A 17166-nucleotide genomic window follows, 5' to 3' on the forward strand; every position below is an offset into this window, starting at 1 on the left:
CAATATTTTGCATACGTATTTGAAAATGGCTGTCGTATTGTGAGACCTCTGCTTTGTGTTGAATGAATCGAAGACATTCGTCGCTCTACCTTGTGTCGCTGCCTTCATGAAAATAAGAAGCAGTCTGTTCTATACTAGAGGTCTGCATTGTTGGATAAGTTTTGATTGCTTTTGTAGTGATGAATAACTTCCTCAGGCCGTCGTTGTGTCCCTTAACTCTTCAGAAATCGATGATCGTACTGTTTTTGCAATGTTTACTTCTATGTACGCATCTCGGCGAGACAACTCGGAATCCCATTACCACCTGTGTGAGCAAAGGACCATGTAAGTGTAGTTTGTCCGACGGCAGTGCTGAGTTAGACTTAACTGCCCTTGCAGGAAATAACAGCAAGCCTAAGTACAGCAATATAACAGGCAGCGACGGAGACCGATACTGGTTTGATCCATGTCTGGGATTTTCTCTGAGTGAGCCGGCGAACGATTCCTGCACGGATGTTGCGATGTGCCGATACGCAGTGGAACAGGACACGTACTTCAGTTGTGGAAAACCACAGCCGGAATACCTTTACTTCGAACAAAACAACTCAGTCACCCTAATCTATAATAACAGTATGTGAAAATTGATTTTCATTTTGTCACTGGTGTTGGTCTAATGGAATGGATATTCACCAAATGCACAATGGTAAAGCATGCAGCATGGTGTTGTTACGTTGGTTTTGTACATGTACCTGTGTATTCCTGGATGGTTTTCGTGCACAATGGTCAGTTTTCTTTTATTTTATGTCTTTTGATCTTCCCTTTACTGTCAACTGAAAAACTGAGAACAACCTTCATCCAGCAAACACACGACATTTTCACAAATTAGTGAAAAGTTTATATTCAATCCGTGGCACTTCGTGGCCAGTCAATTTTCTAATTTAGGTATTCCTTTGGAAAATAGAATGAAGGGTAATTATCAAATTTCAAATATTTTAGGCGAGCAGATAAAGTGCATTTTTGCCCTTTTTTAATTATATTAGATTTTGCCTCAAGTCAAAGTGTGAGAAATAGGTAAAAAAGCTTATGAGGATGGTACACTGTGGCCAATCAGAATTTTGCTTGGAAAGCTTCATTCAGTATTTAAAATCATATCTTTTTCAAAATTCTGCTTAGCTAATACCCATTTATTTTCCTCTTAATTTTCCAAAAGTCTTTTGTCAAATCACATTTCCATTTATGTCCGCATAGCCATATGCCATGCTGAAAAGCACACTGCAAATTCGATCCAATATCCTAATTTCTATTTGAGTTTAGGCGTGGTCTACATGTATAGGGGGTACCCCCTGACATAAATAAAGGACACCTCGAAACAGCCAATGAACCAAACAGTGACGTTGACATATCACTTATAATATCAGCAAGCGTGGTGCCGATGGTGTGTTTGGATCTGGTGTGGTGTCATTGTTTTAACTACAAGTCTGACCTCCCGCCAGACAATGTTTCAACTTTCGCAGACTTGTCTTTTTTGGTGGATATTATCACTCAGCAGATGATCACAGCTGAGTGTTGGCAACTCAATTTAGACAGCCAACGGTTCAGTGTAAAATGGGAGCAGCAGCAGGAACTCAGTCAAGGTGAACAACTTAACAGTCCCGATATTGAATATCTTGACCAGCATGACATTTTAATATAGGAAAACTTCCTGTGGCTGAATAAAATTATTTAAATTAGTCTTCTGAAATATGTACCATTTATTGGTTCCCGCATCATGGTAACAAGGTACGCAAGGAGCGCTAGTATTGTACCGGAGTGATAGACCGCGGCATGTTGATCAACTTCATATATCTGCACCGGAGAAGTTGCATGGGCATGCTAGTATACATAATGTTGGAGAAAATGAGCAATTCAATCATGTCAATCCATTCATTTATATCAGATATACTTCCAAAAAAGTACGGTCAGGAATAGGCTGATTTATAATTTGGTCACAAAGTGCCAGGAATGTAACAATGAAACATTCATGAAATTATGATTAGCCTAATCATAATATTCACGGGAATGCTTCGACATCAAGCTAGATGTCATGACAACTCATCTCGTCCTCCGCCTCTCCTTAGCATAGACCACACCTAAACTTAAATAGGAAATCAGAAAATGGTGGTCTTCAATTCCCACGTGCAGTTTTGAAAGGTGAACACCACACTGCACTGAGTTGCCTAACATAAATGAAAATAGGCACTTTTCTAAGATAACTAGCATTTACGATGACGTTTGTATATGGAAATACTGACTGGCTGCAAAGTACCATCCTCACAAGGGTTTTTACCAATTTCTCATCATCTCACCAGCGTTGAAAACTTGCTCATTTCGAAAAGTACTTAATGGCGCTTCATCATCGAGAAGGAAAGTTTCAAAATTGATTATTAGCCTAATTTCTATTTTCTATTGAATTAATAACTTGGAATATCAACTGACCACAATGTGCCACAGTTTTAATTCCTACCCAGAAATTCTATATAGTAATTTGGGATCATTGATTTCTTCAGCTACATTTAAATTTAAGACACAATGAGTAAAACACCAAAAAATGCAATAACTAATATACCGGTACATACAGGACAGAATGGTAAGGAATCATTGTAGGAAATATAAATTTGAATGTATGGCTTTAAACGATATATAAGTCAGTTAGCTTGTATCAACATGCACACCCAACAGCAAATCTGCATGTATTGATACTGAATTAATGACTTTGAATTATTTAATAAAACAAAACAAGTTCTTGAAAAGAATGCACTTCCTGTATGCAGTTTAATTCAATTTAATTCAAATACCTTATCAAAAACTCCCCAATTTTACATGTAGACTCATCGACCTTACTTAAAACATTAATTAACAACACTAAAACCACACAAAACTTAAAAAGAGTGTAAAATTGACATATCTGTAGACATAAATGACTTTCTGAAAGGACCTTTTCTACCAGTCAGAATCCTTTAAGACCCGTCGAGAGGGAACATCTGAAATTGACCATGAAAAGGACAAAATTGAAATGAGAACACTGTCAATGGGAGATCTGTACACCAATAGTAGAATATGCTGGCTAACTCAAATGATTTAAGCTTTGTTTGGCTTTTCATCAGATAAGATCCAAGATACTTAAAATAATTTCAACAGCATTCTATAAATTGTAATTCTAGTAAAATTATAAATCAGTTTGTGACTGGCCACAAGCTCCTTTCTCTTAACTACCAAAATTCATTTCTAAAATGCTAGAAGCAACTACTTCTGTAAAGGTTCAATTATTGAAGTATTAAGCTATGCAACGCTCCCGTTTAAACAATTGAAGGAGAGCCATATCGTCAGCAAATTTAGAAAAGCAACTTAAGGCCGCATTGCACCTCATGTGATCAATGTAAATTGAAATTGAAAATAAAGTTGGCGATAATGCAAAACCTTATGGAACCCCAGCAGTATTTTCATCATACATACAACCACCTATGCATACTTGCGATTGTCAGTGTTTGAGAAATTTAAGACAAAGAATTATCAAACATTTGAGAATAATATATGGTTCTTTGGTTTTAAAAGTAACTGAAAAGTACATGAAAAGAATGTGTACATATACATTTGTGTATTCTGTGTGGAGAAATCAATTTAAAGTTTACATCAGTGGGTCTGTTGTGCTATCTCCATGGTTAAACCATGGAGATAGAAACAGATCTGTTTGTAGACTGAAGGTATTGTTCTTTGCTTTTCTTTTTACTTTGTTGCAATATGTGTACACTTGAAATACATAAATGTTCATTGCAGGATGTATGCACTATATAACACATGTTAGCAAATTTACATTCGCTTTTGCTTTTACCTGGAGGTCCAGTACTGTAGCTGTAACCATTGGTGATTTTCAATTCTCAAAATTTGTTTTGTACTGTCAATAGCAAGTTGTTTTACTCCACAAAACATGTTGAAGGCACCTATGTAACTGTCATTTACATATGAATTCTAGTCCATAATTATCTTATCAACAATACAAAGCAGTACACGCATGTACATGTAGAGGCTAAGCTATCAAGCACAACATTGCATCTCGACATTCCTTTGGGAGTAGAACAAGAAACTGTAATTGATATGAAAAACAAACCAGATAAGAAGCGCTGGATCCTGAGATTCCAAACCTTTTGTGATTTCTATACTTAAAAAAAGATTAAGAAATTGAGAACATACATGTATCAAAGGGCCTTGTTTATGCTGTATGATGTTCATGTTTTGCATAACACTATACATGTATATTATATAGCCCAAACCACAGGGTGTTGTCTAAATGTCCGTCCCCAGGGGTGAGTAGGTGTTTCGTTGTATTGCTAATAAAGATATATTCTACCAACCTTTGGTGTTTTGGTCTTAAACTTAGCACTGCCCTTGACAATCTTGCGTTAACGTTTTATCAACATGCTGTATCTATTATCTGATGAGTTTGAGTGCCTAATTGGCCAAGGTAAGCAAGGGTAAATTACTAAGCTGTGGACGCTGTCACCAGATTATCACCGGATTAAATTTGACAAAGTCAACAACGAACGCGCCAGTAAGGTACAGTTTGGCGCGTTCGTTGTTGACTTTGTCAAATTTAATCCGGTGATAATCTGGTGACAGCGTCCACAGCTTAGTAATTTACCCTTGCTTACTTTGGCCAATTAGGCACTCAAACTCATCAGATAATAGATACAGCATGTTGATAAAACGTTAACGCAAGATTGTCAAGGGCAGTGCTAAGTTTAAGACCAAAACACCAAAGGTTGGTAGAATATACATGTATCTTTATTAGCAATACAACGAAACACCTACCCACCCCTGGGAACGGACATTTAGACAACACCCTGTGCCCAAACATGGGATTATGTACCCGAGGGTAGGTAACCATTTGTTAGACATAAGGAGGGCAAATGGTCTACTGTCCTGAGGGTACATAGTCCTTTGTTAGAGCTATAATTTTTTATAACATGCCTCGCTTACGCAGTTTTCTCTCCAGATTTTCAGTTTACATACAAATGACAATGATATGTTCTACTTCCATGATAGACGAAAATCTATTCTCATCATTGAACAGTGCATTGATATATGTAAATCACTGTTATGTAGTCTATTGAATTTTTTTTGCATAATTTTGTGAAAACACTAGTTTCTATTTTAATAGAACATGTATTTTTTAAATCCCGAAAATGTCAAGTTGAACTATTGTCAAATGATGACTACAGTATGCGGCCCTCTATGTCATCAACAAGTTAGCATTGTATCATATGGATCATGACATTTGATATACCGGTATGAAGTATGTAATAAAAACCGGGCTGCAATCTGCTTTGTTGACATGTCAATATGTTGGAAGGAATACTTCAAGAAACTTAGAAACATAGCAGTACCTAAAGGTATCCTGCAAGTTTGAGAATTTAAAAAAAATGAAATCATTTGCTACAGTTCTTTTTTTCTTTTTATTTTATGTGAAAATGTTCAATTCACTTGGTTTGGTTAATCCAAGTAGTTGACTGTATGCTGAAGTATGATACTCCCACTGTACAACATCCACTCCAACCATGCAATAAACATTAACATTGGAGACTTCAGAAGTGATTTAGCAAACGATTAAATAATAAATGATTAAAGGCAAGGGACTCGATCCCAGGGATCAAGTTTGTTCTAGCCTCTAAGGGGATTATGGAGTGTCATAGCCTTTTGTTTTCCATTGAAATTTTAATCTAGTAAATAAATTTCCTTGCAAGACAATCTGACGCCAACGCAGGCCTTTAAAAGTACACTTTTAACCATAGACCCAGAGGCCAGGGTCAATCGCTCCGTCTGTACAAATGTCTGTACAAAAAGTGTCCAGATGTACTCACAAATGTTGGAAAAAACATCTAAATTGATATTTTCTTCTTGATATCATAGGTGAAAATGGAATTGCCTTGAAATTGACTGCAGTTGTCGTCAGGTGCATTGAGTCAACCAATGACAGGCTCCTAGTTCATGGTAGAGACACACACAGACCAGAATACTACAACATGACTCTTGAAACAAAGTACGGTTGTCTGCAAAGAAGTCCACCACCATCAGAGCCATCACATGGAGTCAGCATTGGAACCATGTTGATTGTAATTGCACTAAGTGGAGTCATACTGTACTGTGGAGTTGGTGAGTGGGAAATTTCAGGCATAATGGTGAAGAGTTTATTGGGGGAGGATGGGGACAAGTCGTTTCATTTGTAATTCTCTTCATTTTGTTAATGCAGTTATATAAGGGGTTATGACAGAAATGTTAGCAAAATTCCCCAATCATAAACCATTGTTGTGACACAAATAACTGATGATCATATGTGTATCAGTCTTGCCTTGTACATGTATGTTCTACACTCAGTTCACAGGCCATGCAATCCATACAACTAGGGACTAGTACAGTAGTTGAAATATTGCTTATAAAGATTCTCCTCGCATTTAATGACCACAGGTATACTGAACTCTCTTTGCTGTGCCACTGTTTTCCCAGACTGCATACACATACATATATGGCAATACATCCTTCAAGAAATCTCTCTGTACTTTTTGTTTCAGGCTTTCTCTTCCAAAGAACTGTTTATGGAGCACAAGGAATGGATCAGATTCCGCATTATGAATTTTGGTCATCTTTGCCAGGACTTATCAAAGATGGATGTGGCTTTGTATCATCAAATTGCAAAACCAAACAACCAGAAGGATATGATAGCTTGTGAAAGCCATTTGTAAAGTTTTAAAAAGTTTTGTAATCCAAATGCATATCAGCATAGTTACAAATTTAGTGATATTTCTGTATGCTTCCAAGTGTAACACATCTCTCATGTGTTAGAGCCTCCACTTTTTGAAGAGAATTTTTGACAACGCTGCACATCTGAGACCCTACCCTTGTTTTTAGCTTAAGTAAGAAATGCCCAACTCAACTTCTTTGACTTGAACAACTGGATGTCACGGTGAAGTTGTTTATGATTGACCAACTACAGATTTAGAGGAGTCTTCATTCAGCCTTGTTTTGAAGAATGGGAGTTGTCTGGGACTGCCCATTGGCACTCTGGAGGTTGAGAGGTCTGTGTTTGTGTATGGACAGCTGTAGTGGTTGTATTTATTGTAAGGGGTTTGTAGGTATTATGATGTGCATTGTTTGGTCATTGAAGTTTCTGTTCAGATAAGGAAAAAAATCATTGAATGCGTTGACATAATGAGACTAGGATATTTCTGTGAATGCTTGATTGAATGGCAGGCAAAATGATTATTTTTGTCCTGTACTTTTATTTCCCTGCCCCGGTGTAGCCCCTGCTCTGCCCCGATGTAGCCCCTGCTCCATAATAGAACAATCCATATTTGTGGTGGTTTTTTTATCCTGCCAGTCCATAATGTTCACATTGCTAGTTGATTCAAGGCATATCATTGTTTGTAGCTATTATTTATTTCATCTTTGGAACTCTGATTTTTGACAGTTATACTACAAATTTCATTGCCATGGCATTTTTTACTCAACACTGACCTTTTGATTTCAGAAAAGTTTGTTGCTTTTAATCCCCATGGACAAATTAAGAAATAAAGTCTATGTAGCACAAACGAACTCTGAATGTCTCATGTAGTCAATAGTTTGAAGAATACCAGTACCTCTCTGAAGACCAAGAGCAGTTGGGGAGTAAAATACAGCCAGTGACCACAAATTTATGAATAGTAACAAAAGATACTCAGGTGAGGGATATCATGTGGAATGTATATATCACAGAATCATCATTATTGTTTTACCTTTCAATTTATTGAACGCTGTCCTTCCATTCAGATTATAGTAACAATGGCCAAGTATAGGTTGCTTTGTTTAAAGAAATTATGGATTTACTGAATATGTGTTTGATTGTTGATGAATCTAAAGCTGGCTCCATGCAGACACTGAATAATGAATGTTTTCTGCAAACTAACTGAATCTTTTCACTCGAGGACTGGTTCTTGTCAGAGATTTTGGAGTTATCACAGATGAAACAGGCATACTGTTGTTCGTCTTGTTGTGTGAAGCCGGAAAGATAAACAATAAGCCAAAACCGTCTGCAAAATATAATGTTTATAATACAGTAGTATCAACATTCTAGGTTTTCAAGATGACATGAATTCTAGTAACCATGGTGATATTTCTGATGAATTTAATCTTACTTTTAAGAGAACTTTAATCATGTGTCAATTGCCAGTGATACAACAATGACTATTGTAAGATTTTGTACATGACTTGTTGGTCAATGTGCTTTGTTTTGAATTTCCTCCCTGAGCAGTTAGTTTGTGTCAACATCATTTGTTAACTGCCAAGTATACTAATGCTGATAATGTTAATTTTAAACTTCTAAAAATTAGTGCATCTACCTTAAATTACATTTTGATGTATTTATTTATTATGAGATTGCATCATTCTGTTTTTCTGAAAGTTTTTAAATGTGCTAGAGTTGTTCCACTTTGTAAGAGCTTAGGCAGTATTTCCGATATGTCTGCAGTGGTTATCTACTGATTATGTCTAACCAGCACTTTCCAAGTTTCTGAAACATATTTCTGTAATATCAGCGGACTATTGTTCTAAATTTTACTCTTTTACATATAAAGTTTTGACGACTGATGACTTTGATCGACAGTAACCCCTACATGACATTGCATAGAGAGAATACTAGTAACCCCTTGTCTATTCAGAATGTGAACCTGTAAATGAACTATTGATTTAATTCACATTGTCACCAAGGACAACAGCTATAGACCACAGTAACAGTAGTAACCGGGTGATGACTCCATCACGCGGAGATGTTCATAAGCCCTTGATTTCCGGTCTTTGACGCGCAAAGATGTAACAGTAGTAAGTTAGCTGTCATTATTTACAGCATGGGGTTCGGAGGAATTTCATCAGAAACTCTGAAACTTTGAGTAACCCCATCCCTTGCTAACCATGATGAATTTGAGTAACCCCCTCTCTAACTCCGAAATTTTGACTGACCCTCCCCCCTCACTTAGAAAAGTTAAATATCAATACATGTATTTGTAAGCTTTACAAAAAATGCAGCAATAGTAAAGACCTTTCAAATCCTGGTGTACCCTGCTAGATTATCATTGGTTATCTTATAATGGTTGCGAAAGGTGAAACGAACAAAATGAAATTCAAAGTCACAACAACATAAAAATATATAAAAGCATACGCTATAGCAGTATCAAACCATAAAGTATATTGTTTGATGGGTATCATGACAGGATTTTAATTGCGGTATCTGACTTGGCAGAATTTGAAAATACGAAAGGGGGTGGGGGGACATGCGAGAGGCTGAGGGGGAAAGTGTGAGAGGGGACTGCCCCTATCTTGCATGGAAAAATTTGAGAAATTGATGTGTGCAATGATAATGTAGTCTGGTGTACTTCAAATGACAGTGTGAATAAATACAAATTTGTCACTGCGCAAACAGTAAAGGAAATCAGATATGAATGTAAATGCAGTTTCCAAATCCAGAAGTACCAAATAGGTGAAAGAATGTGTCCTTTTTCTCTTTGAATATAAGTTTAACATATTGGTCACCCTCAGGAGAAATCACAAATTTTGATTAAAAATCAAAATTTTACTTTTCATGAAAAATATGTGTCTTGCCATTCTGCTTGAACATGACTCTGAATTGTAAAGGTCTTGTTAGGGAGATCTGGGCTGCATCAAGTACGTCACAAATGAAATCCCTTCAACTCACCGATGGTTTCCTTTAACTGAATATGTGAATTTAGCAGTTTCATCCACACTGTGTATGTTTGAATGTCATATGACAGCTGGAATGTTATGTTGGCATTTATGATTAGACACAGATCATTGGACATTTCAGAAAGATGAATAAAAAAGATGAAAGTCTCTCCTAAAGAGTTAAAATCTCTCGTAAAAGGGTAAAAATCTTTGAGAAAACAGTCAGTGCCTGTAAGTCATAGACTTTTTTGCAGAGATATTCTGTTACATACTGTTATACAAGACCTATGGATTCTTGTACAGGTGAGCTCGAGCATGCTATTGCATTGTCGTTACTTCCATAATGCTGGCAGCAAATGGCTTGGTCATTGCTTTGGAAAATTTGCAAGGATGGATGGAAGAAACTGGGTAAATTTGACAAGCAATTTTTGCAAGCCTTCTAGTATTAATTATAATCTTTGCTGGTCAGAGATGTGTTCTCAGGGTTAGAGACAACACAAAATTTCCATCTATTTGTATTCAACAAACATGTGCAAATATGGCAGGCACAAAGGAAGTGTCAGTGAAGCTCTGTGTTACCCGTTGCTTCAACTGAGCGGAGATATAGAGTTGAATCCCGGTCCAAGAAGGCAAACCACTCTTACAAGTATTGGTACAATCAGACGATCTGTTGCTGGTAGTGAACCATCAAGTCCTACTCCTACTGTACAGGATGTGGATGTGGTAGGCAACCAAATGTTACATATATTTGTAAGTATTTACAACGTGATTTGAAGGCTGAGTTAAAAGAAGTACGTTAGGATAAGGTGAATATCAACGACTCAATGGCTTCTTTTCGTGAAAATCACCAAGCTTTGCTGGAAGAGAACAGAGAATAGAAAGGCTCGAATCCACCATTTTGGTGTTAGGCTCGTACCCAATTAATTTTCGTCATCTAATGCCGTTTATGGAGGTTGCGTACAACCACAGGGAATTGAGTAATCTTCTTGTTGTTGTTGTTGTTGTTGTTGTTGTTGTTGTTGTTGTTGATGGTGATGATGATGATGATGATGATGACGATAATAAAAAATATTAAAAAACAATGTGTCATTCCTTGCTGTTGTTTGTCGATGTTGTAGATAATTGTAAAAGAAAACTGTAATCGTGACCAAAAAACGACGTAGGTCGCCCAACGTCACTCCCGTCCACCCAACGTCACTCCCGTCCGGACGGGAGTGACGTTTGGCGACCTACGTCGTTTTTTGGTCACGATTACAGTTTTCTTTTACAATTATCTACAACATCGACAAACAACAGCAAGGAATGACACATTGTTTTTTAATATTTTTTATTATCGTCATCATCATCATCATCACCATCAACAACAACAACAACAACAACAACAACAACAACAACAACAACAACAACAACAACAACAACAAGATTACTGAATTCCCTGTGGTACAACGCCTATGGAATAGCGGTGCGTTTTTTACGTGTTGACGAAGACGACCGATGTACCAGTTTCGGAAATTGAATTTATATTTAGTTATTCAAGCAGAATTGTTAGTGTCTTTGGGTATTTAAAATTTGCTAACGCCCTCTCCTATACAGTGTCAAAGCCGCCGTCCAAGATTTTAAATTTACATTAAATTTAATTATAAGACTTATTATTGTTACTGTCAAACTGAATACGTGCTTTCTCTTCGTTAACATAAGCATGTACCTTGAACTCATTTTGAACATATTTCCCTTCATCTCGCACTTTCTGTATTCTATTAATTCCTTGTATATTTAGTTTGTTCATGGTTGAAATTATTACTAGATGAGCAAACTTTTCGTGATTGGTATGATAGACACACTGAGTCTGGAGACTGTTGCCAAAACCATACTTGATCTGCTTGTGCAAGGGAGCCTACAGGTGTCAAAGCTATTTTTCACCGCTCAGTCAATAGTAGATATCTACGCTATACTGGCTATTTGGGAGATGGGGACAGTAAATCATATTCCCATGTAGCAAATGCAAACCCACCAATATATCCTGGAATTGGAATTAATAAACTTGAGTGCTGTGGCCATGTACAGAAGCGCATGGGTCGCCAATTGCTTGATATGGTATCCAAGAACAAGGGAAAACGGTTTGTTGAAAATGGAAAGACGTATTCCGGTATCGGAGGAGCACAGAGGTTGACAAGGAAAGCCATTCTACGAATTCAGGGCCATTATGGAGGTGCAGTACGGGATAATGCTGGTAATTTAGAAGGTATGCGTAAATCTGTTTGGGCAATATGGAAACACCGAAACAGAGACCACACTGACTGCGGCGAGTGGTGTCCATCCCAATCTGGACGTGGTGACCCAAATAAAAATGCCTTTCCTAAGTTTGTTTGCAATGCAATTAGGCCAGTTTTGAGAAACTGTCTGACTATAATTTGCTGAGAAAGTGTGTACATGGAGGAACTCAGAACACAAATGAGTCTTTTCATAATCTCATATGGGATCGGTGCCCGAAGGAGAGATTCGTCAGACGTCGCAGACTGGAGCTTGCTGTTGTAGATGCAACAGTAGTTTACAATGAGGGAGAACTTAGGCGATTGACATTTTTTTAATGAGACTGAGACCTGGCTACTACACTGCACAGGGTTTAGACGCCCTTGATAGAAAGAGGGTCAATAGGGGATATATTCCTGGAGCAATTGACATAATCAATGCACGACGTCCTCGTGCTGCTCATGCAGCAGCTCAGCGCGATGATCCAGACTATGGTGCTGGTGATTTTTAGTTGACTTTTAATGATATTTTTCACCCAGAACCTGCAACTGATAATCTTAGATATTAATTTCAGCTCACAAATATGTCAACTATCTACTGTAAGTGTATATTTGACCTAAGTACAATATCTGTGAATTTGAAACACTGGAAAAAGTGTAACGAAACTTTGATTGCAGTTTTCTCAAAATGACATTTTTCAACAACCATTGCACAAGGTGTGCACAGTATCTTTGGACATTTTAATGTTATCTACTTAAAATTTGCAGTGATTATCCATTATGAACCAGTTTATCAAATGAACTAAGTTCGTTGCACATATTTTCAAAATATGATAGATTGCGCAACATTGTTGCAAATCCCAGATGCAGCTTATTGTGTAAATGGCTCTAATTCTTGAAAAAATTAATGAACATACAAAATAATAGTTTGATTGAAGCACAATAGGCATTTGTACATGTGTGATCAGTTTCAGTACAATCGGTTGAGCCATTTTGGAGATATTGCGATTTTACTGAAAATCAATTATTGTACGTCAGCCATCTTTGTCACATGACATCATGCAAATGAGTTTAGTGAGAACCTGAAAAATGTGTTTATTGTATATTTTGTCGATGAATGTAACGTAAGTTTAAAATTCCAAGTCGTAATGTTTACACATTAAAGACACGATTGCAGTGAATTTCAACAAAATTTGATTTTTTGCAGGTTATTTATAACCTATGCAGGACAGAGAATTTTCCTGAATATGATGATAAATGTTTATCACTGTGTGCTGAAATTTGCTAGAGTTTGTTGAGTAAACATCAAAATACTGAATTAAATACCTGCAAGTCACAAAACACATACAATGATCATTTACATCAGAAGTAACTCAAAAAAAATGGTGTTTGATAGATTGAAGCCATATACATCCTAATTTGCATATTTTCAGAGGTCAAATGAGGTCAACAGCCTTGAACTTTCATCACATTTTGGAGAAATTATTTTTACATCATATTGCCAAATTTCAACAATATTTAACAATTTTTAGTAAAATTATGGCAAATTTTCCATTGTCAAAATGTGTTAAAAATAAGGGTGGAGCCTGGCCTTAAAGAGCCGAAAATCCTCGTAGTGTAACGAAGAAGAGTGCCTCCTACACTAATAAGCTGACGAAACTCCAGAGCACTCTATGGTGTATACACACAGGCGCTTGGCACATTGCTTGGATAATAATCGTATTTAATATGTAGAATGTCTATATTGAACCTGATTATTCAATAAAAGAATCACCCTACGCGATATTAGTGTAGGCCTATAGGCCTACACGTTGACTGGCATTGTACCTATGGCTGCCTGGCTCGGGCACGGCGAACGCACTGCATAATCATCAATGTGTAGAATGTCTACATGACTTCATTATTCATTAAAGAATAACGGTACATGATATTACTGTACATGTCGGCTAGCTTAACCGAGCGGCTGTAGAGCTCTGCGGGGCTTGGCCCGGCTTTGGCCTGTTGTCCACTGCTGCACAGACAGGAAGTCAAGGCGTGAAAGTAATTCACAGCCCGATTTCATAAATCAGCGAAATTCACGAACTCTGAGCGTTCCCGGTGATAAAAACTGGTCAACGGTCAGATGGTTGCATAAACAATCGATCGACTGGCCTCTTTTGCCTAAAATCATACCTTACCCTATGCTACCACAGGGAACTTAGTAATCTTGTTGTTGTTGTTGTTGTTGTTATTGTTGTTGTTGTTGTTGATGGTGGTGATGATGATGATGATGACGATAATAAAAAATATTAAAAACAATGTCTCATTCCTTGCTGTTGTTTGTCGATGTTGTAGATCATTGAAAAAGAAAACTGTAATCGTGATCAAAAAACGACGTAGGTCGCCCAACGTCACTCCCGTCCTATTATACAACTAACTAATAGGACGGGAGTGACGTTGGGCGACCTACGTCGTTTTTTTGATCACGATTACAGTTTTCTTTTTCAATTATCTACAACATCGACAAACAACAGCAAGGAATGAGACATTGTTTTTTAATATTTTTTATTATCGTCATCATCATCATCATCATCACCACCATCAACAACAACAACAACAACAACAACAACAACAACAACAACAAGATTACTAAGTTCCCTGTGATGCTACTGGCGAGAAATCGTTCTGAAATCGGCTGGGCACACCAACCCAGCGCCGGCCATTTTGAATAATATAAATTATACTATAACCCAAACGGGATTCGAACCCCCACACACTCACGGCAACATCGCCTAGCTGCTAGGCCTCACACAAAACCAGTCGGCCACTGCTTCCATCCCAAAAGAGTTGGTCACAGTAACCGACTTAGATGTTTCCATTCTGTGCGCGACCGAACAACACGGTATGCAAGCAGACGACACACAGACACAGTACAGACACAGTACACACATATATAGTAATCGGAAAAGCACGAAGCTTTTTACTGAGCTATCAGACAGACTCGGGGACAAGTAAATATCCACCAGCAGAACTGTCCACTCAGGTTAAAGAAATATAAATTATACTATAACCCAAACGGGATTCGAACCTCCACACACTCACGGCAACATCGCCTAGCTGCTAGGCCTCACACAAAACCAGTCGGCCACTGCTTCCAACCCAAAAGAGTTGGTCACAGTAACCGACTTAGATGTTTCAATTCTGTGCGCGACCGAACAACACGGTATGCGTGGAGCAGACGACACACAGACACAGTACACAGACACAGTACACACACAGTACACACATATATAGTAATCGGAAAAGCACGAAGCTTTTTACTGAGCTATCAGACAGACTCGGGGACAAGTAAATATCCACCAGCAGAACTGTCAACTCAGGTTAAAGAAATATAAATTAATAATAATTAATTAATAATAATAATAATATTAATTAATTAATTAATTAATATTAATTAATAATAATTAATTAATAAATTAATTAATGAATAAGCTGCATGCAATGTATGCGCCAGTGCATACAACCCTTGGCAGATGACGTCATTGCTCTTCTCTCATTGAATGCAGCTCATTCAAATGGCCGGCGCTGGGTTGGTGTGCCCAGCCAATTTCAGGACAATTTCTCGCCAGTAGCATAGGGTAAGGTAAGATTTTAGGCAAAAGAGGCCAGTCGATCGATTGTTTATGCAACCATCTGACCACCGTTGACCAGTTTTTATCACCGGAACGCTCAGAGTTCGTGAATTTCACTGATTTATGAAATCGGGCTGTGAATTACTTTCACGCCTTGACTTCCTGTCTGTGCAGCAGTAGACAACAGGCCAAAGCCCTGCAGAGCTCTACAGCCTGCAGCCGCTCGGTTAAGCAAGCTGACATGTACAGTAATATCACGCACCGTTATTCTTTAATAAATAATGAAGTCATGTAGACATTCTACACATTGATGATTATGCAGTGCGTTCGCCGGGCCCGAGCCTGGCAGCCATAGGTACAACTCGCAATGCAAGTCAACATGTAGGCCTACAGGCCTACACAATATCACGTACGGGTGATTCTTTTATTGAATAATCAAGTCGTATATAGACATTCTACATATTAAATACGATTATTATCCAGCAATGTGCAAGCGCCTGTGTGTATACATGGTATAAAAGTTCACTAAGAGTGAACTAACAGCTTCAGTGTATCATATTGAACACAAAATTGCATATACATCCAACGTCCATTCACCTCACAGTGAAAAAAAAAACAACGTTGATTTGTTAGTTTTAAATGAGGGACCAAAGTTAAAGGCGTAAACAGTCACTGAATAAACTTTGCACACATTTACAAGCACTGAATATTTTGACCGTTTTTAATCGAAAACCGTCCGTATACGCAAATGTGACGAAAACGACACAAGAAATCTGGCGTATATTCTTGCTGAATTACTTTGACTAAAATGAGTTAAAGCACCCAAAATGCCGAATGGTGATTATTCAAATCTTTAGAGGTTTTTAGACTAAAAGACCACAAACTGACCCGATCTCAGTCAACTGTGCCCTACGTCTACTCTATCGGCGTCAACTCAACCTTTCACTCTGACCCACGAAATATCTAACTTTTCATACAATTTGTGATTCATACACGCACTTGTGTTGTGAGTTGTTTCGTTTCACATCTACTGATAGGACCATTCTTCACCAGAAAGACGTTCGTTACCTCATATACAGTCGCGACTGTCTATGGTTACCTCTACCATTACGTCATAATTTGAAAATTTGTGCCGTCCTCCTAGAAGTTCTCCGTTATGTTTGCAAATGCCGTCTGGAGTTCGGCCTTCTCCAGTGGTCAATGGAACAACGTTTACTATTGTCTCTTGGTCAGCGGTGATTCCGTTCACGGACTGCCACGGGTGTTTCGGAAGCTCTAACAGGAATTTTCTCCATGTGTTGACTACATGACGACATTGGGCTAACGAACTCACTGACAACAAATTGCTCACAAAATTTGAAGAAAAGATTAAAACTAAACTACAGCTAACAAAATTCGGGGAAATTGATATCAAGAAAAGAAACAAAATCAAAATATTGTAAAAAAACAATCGAAACTAAAACGTCAAGCTGAACTACCAAAAATTTCAATTGTAGACCTTAACTACTTGAAATTGAACGAATCTAGTTAAACAATCTATATAAAATACTCCTAAAACGAAGAAACTATATGAGAATTTTTACAAA

At 37.6% G+C, this 17166-nt stretch overlaps 2 protein-coding genes across 4 annotated transcripts in view; one reads left to right on the forward strand and one right to left on the reverse strand.

The window, feature by feature from the left end:
* The window catches only part of LOC139114825 (uncharacterized), a 514135-nt gene that overhangs the window by 143684 nt on the left and 353285 nt on the right, over window positions 1-17166 (reverse strand). The window lies entirely within an intron of this gene.
* LOC139114817 (cation-dependent mannose-6-phosphate receptor-like) lies at window positions 5-7602 on the forward strand. 3 transcript variants are annotated; one of them, XM_070676762.1, is made up of 3 exons: window positions 5-761; window positions 5923-6165; window positions 6582-7602. In XM_070676762.1, exons 1-3 carry the CDS (start codon window positions 653-655, stop codon window positions 6737-6739), a joined length of 510 nt encoding a protein of 169 aa, XP_070532863.1. In that variant the 5' UTR covers window positions 5-652; the 3' UTR covers window positions 6740-7602. The 3 variants fall into 3 exon arrangements, with proteins under 3 accessions (XP_070532863.1, XP_070532864.1, XP_070532862.1); XM_070676763.1 differs by having other exon boundaries at window positions 10-140; XM_070676761.1 differs by having other exon boundaries at window positions 22-609.

This window comes from Ptychodera flava, chromosome 16, assembly GCF_041260155.1.
Source record: "Ptychodera flava strain L36383 chromosome 16, AS_Pfla_20210202, whole genome shotgun sequence".
Classification (NCBI taxonomy): Eukaryota; Metazoa; Hemichordata; class Enteropneusta; family Ptychoderidae; genus Ptychodera; species Ptychodera flava.

Bases quoted from the DNA above. Each gene is read 5' to 3' on its own strand.
- LOC139114817 (XM_070676761.1), top strand. From the start codon at position 180: ATGAATAACTTCCTCAGGCCGTCGTTGTGTCCCTTAACTCTTCAGAAA. The intron at 610-5,922 runs GTATGTGAAAAT...TTGATATCATAG, and splicing joins CACCCTAATCTATAATAACA to GTGAAAATGGAATTGCCTTG. The intron at 6,166-6,581 runs GTGAGTGGGAAA...TTTTTGTTTCAG, and splicing joins CATACTGTACTGTGGAGTTG to GCTTTCTCTTCCAAAGAACT.